The 11,736-nt window shown below is 46.2% G+C and overlaps 4 protein-coding genes across 4 annotated transcripts in view; all 4 read left to right on the plus strand.

Annotated features, from left to right (window-relative positions):
- The window catches only part of LOC114768581 (protocadherin-10-like), a 46,195-nt gene that overhangs the window by 15,431 nt on the left and 19,028 nt on the right, over positions 1-11,736 (plus strand). The gene's annotated exons all lie outside the window — the stretch shown is intronic.
- The window catches only part of LOC114767954 (protocadherin alpha-C2-like), a 34,161-nt gene that overhangs the window by 3,397 nt on the left and 19,028 nt on the right, over positions 1-11,736 (plus strand). The window lies entirely within an intron of this gene.
- Positions 495-6,125, plus strand: LOC114767982 (cadherin-related tumor suppressor). The gene is made up of 2 exons (XM_028959989.1): positions 495-3,121; positions 3,504-6,125. The coding sequence occupies exons 1-2, from the start codon at positions 713-715 to the stop codon at positions 5,928-5,930; spliced, it is 4,836 nt and encodes a 1,611-aa protein (XP_028815822.1). The 5' UTR covers positions 495-712; the 3' UTR covers positions 5,931-6,125.
- On the plus strand, positions 6,117-9,365 carry LOC114767953 (protocadherin beta-16-like). The gene has a single exon (XM_028959925.1). It carries the CDS (start codon positions 6,814-6,816, stop codon positions 9,250-9,252), a length of 2,439 nt encoding a protein of 812 aa, XP_028815758.1. The 5' UTR covers positions 6,117-6,813; the 3' UTR covers positions 9,253-9,365.

Consider the following 11,736-nt stretch of genomic DNA (forward strand, 5'->3'; position numbering starts at 1 on the left):
CCTGGTCCTTTCCTGTGGCTGTGTAGACACCTGGCGCAAAATGTACGAATAAATTGCAACATAATAAATAATAAAAATCACTACTGATGTTGAACGAAGCGCGGATTTGGCGCATGTGGCTACACTTAAAAAGTGAAGGGGGGGGGGGGGGGGGGGGGGGGGGGTCGTCACAAAAATTAATTTGGTTTACCACTATAAATAACTTTTCTCCCTGTTGTTCATGTCTTAACCTCTAAAAGTTGGACTTAAGGGGGCAGAAAGCTTGTTCGTGATTTTATTTGGTTGAACAAACCGATATTTTGCGTGGCAGTAACACGTGATAGAAATGAGGTGTGTTTCTGTGTGGCCGGTGAACGCCGCGTTATATTATGTGGAAGAAAAGGTTTTAGACGTTTAGCAACTTGTTTTGACTTTTGGAACCTGTGAAATATTGTGCATTTATTCTTCTGCGCGCATGTGACTGAAGGACACTCAGTGGCGCTGTTCACCAGCAGAATCTGCTTCGTGTTTTTTTCTCTCCTTCGCGTCGCCTTATTGCAGCTTTTGACATAAAGGACGGCGGCAGTGTCTGAAATGCGGCGTCCACGTTTTTGACCGAACCCTTTTTCGAAAATATTTTGCAAGAGGGGGGATCCGGGTCCTTTTAAAAAGACATTATTTCCTACTCTGGATTAAATTCGTGTCTGTTTTGCTCGCTGAGCCACTCTGAACAATGGGCCGTCACTGTGCCGAGCACCCACGGGCAAGGTACGTCGTGCTTTTAATCTTTCTGTGCGCCGCGCCCGAGATAACTCACGCCGTCACGCATTATTCCATCCCGGAGGAGATGGAGCGAGGATCCGTGGTCTCAAACCTTGCGGCGGATCTGGGGCTTGACGTGAGCAGTTTGGTTAAACGTAAAATGCGCTTAGACGTGATCGCCAACAAGAAATTCTTGGACATAAACAAAGAGACTGGGGAGCTGTACATTGTGGAGAAGATCGACAGGGAATATTTGTGCCCTTCCAAAACGACAATTTCGTGTTTTCTGAAGCTTGAAGCCACGATTGAAAATCCCCTCAGAATGTTTAACATTGAGCTGGAAATACTGGACATCAATGACAACGCGCCGCATTTTCGACGGGACACCATGCGCCTGGACATCTCCGAGTCCACCGCCAGCGGCGAGCGCTTTTCACTGACGAACGCGGTCGATCCAGACATAGGATCGAATTCCATCAAAACCTACCATCTGAGCGAGAACGAGCACTTCGCCATCGAAATACAGACCGGGCGCGACGGGTCCAAGTTCACAGATTTGGTTCTTAAAAGACCTCTAGACCGGGAGGACCTGGCGGTTCATCATTTAATTCTCACAGCCGTGGACGGCGGGGTCCCCGCGCGCACGGGAACGGCCAGCATCATCGTCCGTGTTCTGGACACGAACGACAACGCCCCGGTGTTCGAGCGGGAGAAATACACCGTGGAGCTCGGCGAGAACTCGCCCATCGGCGACCTCGTCCTGAAATTAAACGCGACGGATTTAGACGAGGGCTCGAATTCGGAGGTCGAATATTCGTTCAGTCTCTACACGTCGGAAAAAACCCAGGCGACGTTCAATTTAAATCCCAGCAATGGTGAAATCAGAGTTAAAGAGATGATTAATTATGAGGACTTCAGGATTTATGACATGGAAGTCATCGCCAAAGATAAAGGAGCGCATCCTTTATCGGGACAGTGTAAAGTCACCATTTTGGTCACGGACATGAATGACAACCACCCGGAAATCTCCATAAAATCGTTCCAGAGCCCAATAAAAGAAGATGTGGCTGTCGATACGGTGCTCGCCGTTATAAGCGTGAGCGATAAAGATTCGGGAGACAACGGCGTGGTTGACATTAACATTTCCAACGCGTTGCCGTTTGCGCTGAAACAATCTTCAGATAACCATTACGAGCTTCTAGTATCGGAGTCGTTAGACAGAGAAAAAGTTCCCGAATATGAGATTACCTTTACAGTCAGGGATAGGGGCTCTCCTCCCTTATCTGACAACGAAACGATCACCTTAGAGCTACTGGACGTGAATGACAACGCGCCCCGCTTCCCTCAGCCTTTCCACACCATAAATGTACCAGAAAACAACGCGCCCGGCGCGCTGCTGAGCTCTCTCACCGCTTTTGATCCAGATCTCCACGAGAATCAGTATCTCGTGTATTTTATTGTAGAAAAAGAAGTGGCCAACACCTCCATGTCAATGCTGTTCTCCATTAACCCAGAGAACGGGAATCTTTACGCGCTTAAAACGTTTGACTATGAGATAGAAAAAGAATTCTTGTTCAACATCGAGGCCCGGGATTCTGGGGTTCCTGCGCTCAGCAGCAACATGACAGTGCGCATCATAATCGTGGATCAGAACGACAACGCTCCCGTCATAGTGTCTCCATGGCGCGCGCACGGCTCTGTGGTGGAGGAAAGGATTCCCAGATCAACAGATAAAGGATCGCTGGTGTCCAAAGTCATCGCCATCGACACTGACTCGTTACAAAACTCCAGAATAACGTACCAGTTCCTCCAGAACACGGACGCCACCTTGTTCAGCCTGGACCAATACAATGGAGAGATCCGGACCACGAGGATGTTCAGCTACAGAGACGCGCGTCACCAAAGACTGGTGGTCATCGCCAAGGACAACGGTGACCCCGCACTTTCTGCTACAGTCACCATCAAGCTCTCAACCGTGGAGACCGCCCTGAAATCCTATTCTGACCTGATTGAGGAGCCCCTCGAATACGACATTTTCTCCGATCTAAATCTTTATCTGGTGATAGGACTGGGTTCAGTATCGTTTCTGCTACTGATCACAATACTGGTCACCATCGTGCTGAAGTGTCAGAAGCCAAAGCCCAGCAAAGGCGCTCCTCCCTGCAGGAACAGCGTGATCAGCGAGAGGAACTCCACTATAGCCGACTCCACCCTGGTGTCCAACGACGCCTACTGGTACAGCTTGTTCCTAGCGGAGACGCGCAAAGGAAAGCTGGTGGTCAGACAGCCTGTGCCCAAGGGGGCGAGGTACGTCGTGTCCAGTATACCGAGGAGCACAGGAGTTACTGACACCAGCGACTCTGCTGCGTCCACGCTACAGGTAAGATAACATCATATGTTACTTGAATTTTGGTTTAAAAAAACTTTTATTAATCAAAACTTTGATCAGGAGAAGTGTATGAGCTTCATTTATTTATTTATTTTTTTACTGCACATTAATTTTGCTCCAGCAATGCATCACTTTTTAAAAATCGGCAAGTGTCGCTGTTCACCGCCGAAAGCTTTGTCTTGCTGGAGTGCTGGCCATTTGTCGTGCGCGTTCTCGTGAGCACTGCGTAACAGCCTCACAGGGTTCGAGCTCATTGTCTGCGTGTCTGTGTGGTGCACGATTCTGTTGCCAAATCTGGAACCTTTAACGACTTGATTTTACACGACTTGGGACTCTAGTTACTGCGTCGCGACTATAAAACGACGAAATGAATTGGTACAAGTACCCACCGCACGCCAGAAGGTATGGCACCGTCTTTCTGATTCATTTTGCTTTGGTGAATGCAGCGTCGGCAGTTACGCACTATTCCATCCCCGAGGAGATGGAGGAAGGGTCGGTAGTTGCTAATTTAGCCGCGGATTTGGGACTGGACGTAAAAACTCTGGTGCGGCGTAAAATTCGATTAGATGTCCTCGCAAATAAGAAATATTTGGATATAAACAAAGAGACCGGAGAGCTGTTCATTGTTGAGAAAATCGACAGAGAAATTATTTGCTCGACGAAAACGACGTGTTTCTTAAAGATGGACGCAGCCATTGAAAATCCCATCCGAATGTTTAATATCGAAGTTGAAATAATGGACATTAACGACAACGCGCCGCACTTTCGACGCGACACCATGCATTTGGACATATCTGAGTCCACGCCAGCCGGCGAGCGCTTCTCCCTGAACAATGCCGTGGACCCCGACACGGGCGCGAACTCCATTAAGTCGTATTTCCTCAGCAAGAGCGAGCATTTCAGCATCGAAATACAGACTGGGCGAGACGGCTCCAAGTTCACAGACCTGGTGCTCAGGAAGGCATTAGATCGGGAAGAGCAGGCCGTCCACAACCTGATACTGACCGCTGTGGACGGCGGGGTGCCCGCGCGCACCGGTACGGCCGGCATCATTGTGCGCGTCCTGGACACGAACGACAACGCCCCGCGGTTCGAGCAGGAGAAATACACGGTCCTCCTCGTTGAAAATTCGCCCATCGGCAACCTCGTGCTGACCTTGAATGCAACGGATTTGGACGAGGGCTCCAACTCGGATGTTGAATATTCTTACAGTCTCTACACGTCAGAGAAAACACAGGAAACGTTCAGTTTGAATCCCCAAAATGGGGAAATCCGAGTTAAAGAAATGATAAATTACGAAGATTTCAGGATTTATGACATGGAGGTCGTTGCCAGGGACAGAGGGTCTAATTCCTTATCAGGGCAGTGCAAAGTGACAATAGTGATCACAGACATGAATGACAATCACCCCGAAATCTCAGTCAAATCATTTCAGAGTCCGGTCAAGGAGAATGTGGCTATAGACACTGTGATTGCAGTAATCAGTGTAAGCGATAAAGATTCCGGTGAAAATGGCTTGGTTGATGTTAGCATTTCTAACAAGATACCATTCAGCCTGAGACAGTCCAGTGACAACTATTACGAGCTGGTGGTGTCCAAACCACTTGACCGTGAGAAGGACCCAGAATACGAAATTACCTTCACAGTCACTGACAGGGGCTCCCCTCCCCTCTCTGATAACGAAACCATCACTCTGGAGCTGCTGGACATAAATGACAATGTTCCCCAGTTCCAGCAGTCCTTCTACACAATACCTGTAAATGAGAACAATGCACCCGGGGCCTTGCTGCTTTCGATGACAGCTGTAGATCAAGATCTACACGAAAACCAGTATCTCGTGTACTTTATTATAGAAAAGGAAATAGCTAACACCTCCATGTCAATGTTATTTTCCATTAACCCAGAAGATGGGAAGCTTTATGCTTTGAAAACATTTGACTATGAGATTGAGAAGGAGTTTCTTTTCCATGTGGAGGTTAGAGACTCTGGGGTTCCTCCACTTAGCAGCAATGTAACAGTTCGTATTATTATCATGGACCAGAACGACAACACTCCCATCATTGTATCCCCATGGCGCGCACATGGCTCAGTAGTTGAGGAAAAGATTCCCAGATCAACAGATAAGGGGACACTGGTGGCCAAAGTCATCGCCATAGACACTGACTCGTTTCAGAACTCCAGAATAACGTACCAGTTCCTCCAGAACACAGACGCCACCTTGTTCAGTCTGGACCAGTACAATGGAGAGATCAGGACCACGAGGATGTTCAGCTACAGAGACGCGCGTCACCAAAGACTGGTGGTCATTGCCAAGGACAACGGAGACCCCGCGCTCTCTGCTACAGTCACCATCAAGCTCTCAACCGTGGAGACCGCCCTGAAATCCTATTCTGACCTGATTGAGGAGCCCCTCGAATACGACATTTTCTCCGATTTAAACCTTTATCTGGTGATAGGACTGGGTTCAGTATCGTTTCTGCTACTGATCACAATACTGGTCACCATCGTGCTGAAGTGTCAGAAGCCAAAGCCCAGCAAAGGCGCTCCTCCCTGCAGGAACAGCGTGATCAGCGAGAGGAACTCCACTATAGCCGACTCCACCCTGGTGTCCAACGACGCCTACTGGTACAGCTTGTTCCTAGCGGAGACGCGCAAAGGAAAGCTGGTGGTCAGACAGCCTGTGCCGAAGGGGGCGAGGTACGTCGTGTCCAGTATACCGAGGAGCACAGGAGTTACTGACACCAGCGACTCTGCTGCTTCTACTCTGCAGGTAAAAGACAATTTATCTCAACATCAGTAAAGTGACAAAATACCTTCAATGTTCTCATTCTGCTCTTTTCTTCAAACTTACAAATAATTTATTCATTTTGCAAGCAGTAGCCTTAAACACTGAGATGAGAGGGATATGTAACAATCCACACAGTTCCAGCTAAACGTTCCTGTTCAGTTTTTCTTGTTGGCCTGTAAAACTTGTGGTAGACTTAAAAACTAATCTACAATTGTTGTTAGTAAAACTAAAGTATAAAACTTTGTTTTATACACAAAAGAAAATAATTTATTTTACTTTAGTCTGTAAACTTTCACATTTTTTAGAAAGGAAACCATTTACTTTTAAATTAGATTTTAGTCGATACTTTGTAATATACTGAGAAATGTAAAATGAACTTTTTTATTTAAATTTTTTTAAATAAAAGAGCCACTGCGCCACTGCCTTCAGCAACACGGACAGCTCCACTGTGACTAGTTCAGTGACTGTGTAGTTAGTGAGGTAAATTATGAGAGACTGATTGGTAACGATTCTGAATCAGTATTTTTCTTGCTTTTAATATGACAGATGCAATGTTATTTTCCGCCATGGTTTTCTTGGAGAACTGTCATTTGCCTCAATGATATTGTTTGCGTGATCAGAAAATCATGTGTCCTCTGTTAAACATTTATATTTTGAAGCTTTTAAAATCGAATCTGATTTCGAGCACACAGAGTCGCTGTCCACCAAAAAAATGAAGTCTAAAGCAGAGACGCCAGGGTCGCCATGACAGTGCGTCACGGTCTGCAACGCGCAGCTCTCTCCAAACACAAAGCGCCGCGGATTACACCGGACCGGTCGTACCGTCCATTCGGTCCAATTCAACGTCGCTGTTTACGCCGCCGGTCCTAACGGAAACGCGCGTCCACATCAAACGATGGCGGGGCGTTTTATCGTACAACCCTGTACAAGGTACGTCTCGGTTTTACTCCTGTGCGTCTCGTTCATGGAGACCGTGTCTGCGGTGACACATTATTCCATTCCCGAAGAAATGGAAGCAGGATCTGTTGTGGCCAATTTGGCCACGGATTTGGGACTAGATGTGAACACGCTGCGCCAGAGGAAAGTGCGATTAGACATTCTCGCCAACAAAAAATATCTGGATATAAATAAAGATACGGGAGAACTGTATATTGTAGAGAAAATGGACAGAGAGTACCTCTGTACCAGTAAGGCTGTGACGATTTGCGTCCTAAAACTGGATGCCATCATCGAAAGCCCCTTGCGCATTTTTAATATTGAACTGGAGATAACAGATATTAACGACAATGTCCCTCATTTCCGAAGGGACGTGATACACTTGGACATTTCCGAATCCACGCCAGTGGGGGAGCGTTTTTCCTTAAACAACGCGGTGGATCTCGACGTGGGAGTAAATTCGGTTAAAACGTATCACATAAGCGAGAGCGACCATTTCACCGTCGAGATCCAGACAGGCAGGGACGGTTCTAAGTTCGCAGATTTGATACTGAAGAGGGCTTTAGACCGAGAGGAGCAGGCCGTTCATGATCTGATTCTCACCGCCGTGGACGGCGGGGTGCCCGCGCGCTCCGGGACGGCCACCGTTACTGTGCGCGTGCTGGACGCCAACGACAACGCCCCTGCATTTGACCGTGAAAGTTTCACTATTAACCTGATGGAAAACTCTCCAATCGGCGGCCTCGTGGTGAAGTTAAATGCCACGGATTTAGATGAAGGCTCCAACTCGGAGATCGAGTTCTCCTACAGCCTGTACACGTCTGAAAAGACGCAGGAAACGTTCAGCTTAAATCAGAATAACGGTGAAATAAGGGTCAAAGAAATTATTAATTATGAAGATTTTAAAATTTATGACATGGAGGTTATAGCAAAGGACAAAGGGAGCAATTCCTTATCAGGGAAGTGTAAATTAACCATTTTAATTACAGACATGAATGACAATCACCCTGAAATATCAATAAAGTCTTTTCAAAACCCAGTGAAAGAGGACGTGGCGATGGACACTGTAATAGCGGTTGTTAGTGTGAGTGACAAGGACTCTGGAGAAAATGGAGTGGTAGATGTGCACATTTCGGACAAGCTGCCTTTTGTGTTGAAGTCATCTTCGGATAACTATTATGAGCTGATAATATCAGAAACATTAGACCGTGAAAAAGCTTCGGAATACGATATAATGATCACCGTAACCGATAGAGGTTCCCCCCCTTTATCAGACAATGAAACCATAACGTTAGAAGTATTGGATGTGAATGACAATGTTCCGCAGTTCCCAAAAAGCTTCTACACTATACCTGTAATGGAGAATAATGCGCCTGGGGCTTTGCTGAGCTCCCTCACAGCTTTTGATCCAGACCTTCGTGAAAATCAATTTCTCGTTTACTTTATTATAGAAAAGGAAATACTCAACACTTCCGTGTCCATGCTGTTCTCTATTAACCCAGAGAATGGAAATCTTTACGCATTGAAGACATTTGATTTTGAGATTGAAAAGGAGTTTACTTTTCATGTGGAGGCCAGAGACTCTGGTGTTCCCGCGCTCAGCAGTAACGTGACGGTTCACATCATTGTTATGGATCAGAATGACAATACTCCAGTTATAGTCTCCCCTTGGCGCGCACATGGATCAGTGGTGGAAGAGAAGATTGCGAGATCTACAGATAAGGGGACTCTGGTGGCCAAAGTCATCGCCATTGACAAGGACTCAGTGCACAACTCCAGAATAACGTACCAGTTCCTCCAGAACACAGACGCCACCTTGTTCAGTCTGGACCAGTACAATGGAGAGATCAGGACCACGAGGATGTTCAGCTACAGAGACGCGCGTCATCAAAGACTGGTGGTCATCGCCAAGGACAACGGTGACCCCGCGCTTTCTGCTACAGTCACCATCAAGCTCTCGACCGTGGAGACCGCCCTGAAATCCTATTCTGACCTGATTGAGGAGCCCCTCGAATACGACATTTTCTCCGATCTAAACCTTTATCTGGTGATAGGACTGGGTTCAGTATCGTTTCTGCTACTGATCACAATACTGGTCACCATCGTGCTGAAGTGTCAGAAGCCAAAGCCCAGCAAAGGCGCTCCTCCCTGCAGGAACAGCGTGATCAGTGAGAGGAACTCCACTATAGCCGACTCCACCCTGGTGTCCAACGACGCCTACTGGTACAGCTTGTTCCTAGCGGAGACGCGCAAAGGAAAGCTGGTGGTCAGACAGCCTGTGCCGAAGGGGGCGAGGTACGTCGTGTCCAGTATACCGAGGAGCACAGGAGTTACTGACACCAGCGACTCTGCTGCTTCTACTCTTCAGGTAAAAGACAATTTATTGCAACATAAGTAACGTGACAAAATACCTGCAATATTCTCATTCTGCTCTTTTCTTCAAACTTACAAATAATTTATTCATTTTGCAAGCAGTAGCCTTAAACACTGAGATGAGAGGGATATGTAACAATCCACACAGTTCCTGCTAAACGTTCCTGTTCAGTTTTTCTTGTTGGCCTGTAAATCCTGTGGTAGACTTAAAAACTAATCTACAATTGTTGTTAGTAAAACTAAAGTATAAAACGTTGTTTTATACACAAAAGAAAAACATAAACTTTACTTTAGTCTGTTAACTTTCACATTTTTAGAAAGGAAACCATTTACTTTTAAATTAGATTTTAGTCGACACTTTGTAATATACTGAGAAATATAAAATGAATTGTTTCTTTTTATTTTTTTTTTTTAAATAAAAGAGCCACTGCGCCACTGCCTTCAGCAACACGGACAGCTCCACTGTGACTAGTTCAGTGACTGTGTAGTGAGATAAATTATGATAGACTGATTGGTAACGATTCTGAATCAGTATTTTTCTTGCTTTTAATATGACAGATGCAATGTTGTTATTTTCCGCCATGGTTTTCTTGGAGAACTGTCATTTGCCTCAATTATATTGTTTGCGTGATCAGAAAAATCATGTGTCCTCTGTTAAACATTTATATTTTGAAGCTTTTTAAATCGAATCTGATTTCGAGCACACAGAGTCGCTGTCCACCAAAAAAATGAAGTCTAAAGCAGAGACGCCAGGGTCGCCATGACAGTGCGTCACGGTCTGCAACGCGCAGCTCTCTCCAAACACAAAGCGCCGCGGATTACACCGGACCGGTCGTACCGTCCATTCGGTCCAATTCAACGTCGCTGTTTACGCCGCCGTTCCAAACGGAAACGCGCGTCCACATCAAACGATGGCGGGGCGTTTTATCGTACAACCCTGTACAAGGTACGTCTCGGTTTTACTCCTGTGCGTCTCGTTCATGGAGACCGTGTCTGCGGTGACACATTATTCCATTCCCGAAGAAATGGAAGCAGGATCTGTTGTGGCCAATTTGGCCACGGATTTGGGACTAGATGTGAACACGCTGCGCCAGAGGAAAGTGCGATTAGACATTCACGCTAACAAAAAATATCTGGATATAAATAAAGACACGGGAGAACTGTACGTCGTAGAGAAAATGGATAGAGAGTACCTCTGTACCAGTAAGGCCGCGACGATTTGCGTCCTAAAACTGGATGCCATCATCGAAAGCCCCTTGCGCATTTTTAATATTGAACTGGAGATAACAGATATTAACGACAATGTCCCTCATTTCCGAAGGGACGTGATACACTTGGACATTTCCGAATCCACGCCAGTGGGGGAGCGTTTTTCCTTAAACGACGCGGTGGATCTCGACGTGGGAGTAAATTCGGTTAAAACGTATCACATAAGCGAGAGCGACCATTTCACCGTCGAGATCCAGACAGGCAGGGACGGTTCTAAGTTCGCAGATTTGATACTGAAGAGGGCTTTAGACCGAGAGGAGCAGGCCGTTCATGATCTGATTCTCACCGCCGTGGACGGCGGGGTGCCCACACGCTCCGGGACGGCCACCGTTACTGTGCGCGTGCTGGACGCCAACGACAACGCCCCTGCATTTGACCGTGAAAGTTTCACTATTAACCTGATGGAAAACTCTCCAATCGGCGGCCTCGTGGTGAAGTTAAATGCCACGGATTTAGATGAAGGCTCCAACTCGGAGATCGAGTTCTCCTACAGCCTTTACACGTCTGAAAAGACGCAGGAAACGTTCAGCTTAAATCAGAATAACGGTGAAATAAGGGTCAAAGAAATTATTAATTATGAAGATTTTAAAATTTATGACATGGAGGTTATAGCAAAGGACAAAGGGAGCAATTCCTTATCAGGGAAGTGTAAATTAACCATTTTAATTACAGACATGAATGACAATCACCCTGAAATATCTATAAAGTCTTTTCAAAACCCAGTGAAAGAGGACGTGGCGATGGACACTGTAATAGCGGTTGTTAGTGTGAGTGACAAGGACTCTGGAGAAAATGGAGTGGTAGATGTGCACATTTCGGACAAGCTGCCTTTTGTGTTGAAATCATCTTCGGATAACTATTATGAGCTGATAATGTCAGAAACATTAGACCGTGAAAAAGCTTCGGAATACGATATAATGATCACCGTAACCGATAGAGGTTCCCCCCCTTTATCAGACAATGAAACCATCACGTTAGAAGTATTGGATGTGAATGACAATGTTCCGCAGTTCCCAAAAAGCTTCTACACTATACCTGTAATGGAGAATAATGCGCCTGGGGCTTTGCTGAGCTCCCTCACAGCTTTTGATCCAGACCTTCGTGAAAATCAATATCTCGTTTACTTTATTATAGAAAAGGAAATACTCAACACTTCCGTGTCCATGCTGTTCTCTATTAATCCAGAGAATGGAAATCTTTACGCATTAAAGACATTTGATTTTGAGATTGAAAAGGAGTT

Source organism: Denticeps clupeoides, chromosome 18 (assembly GCF_900700375.1).
Source record: "Denticeps clupeoides chromosome 18, fDenClu1.1, whole genome shotgun sequence".
NCBI classification, from domain to species: Eukaryota; Metazoa; Chordata; class Actinopteri; order Clupeiformes; family Denticipitidae; genus Denticeps; species Denticeps clupeoides.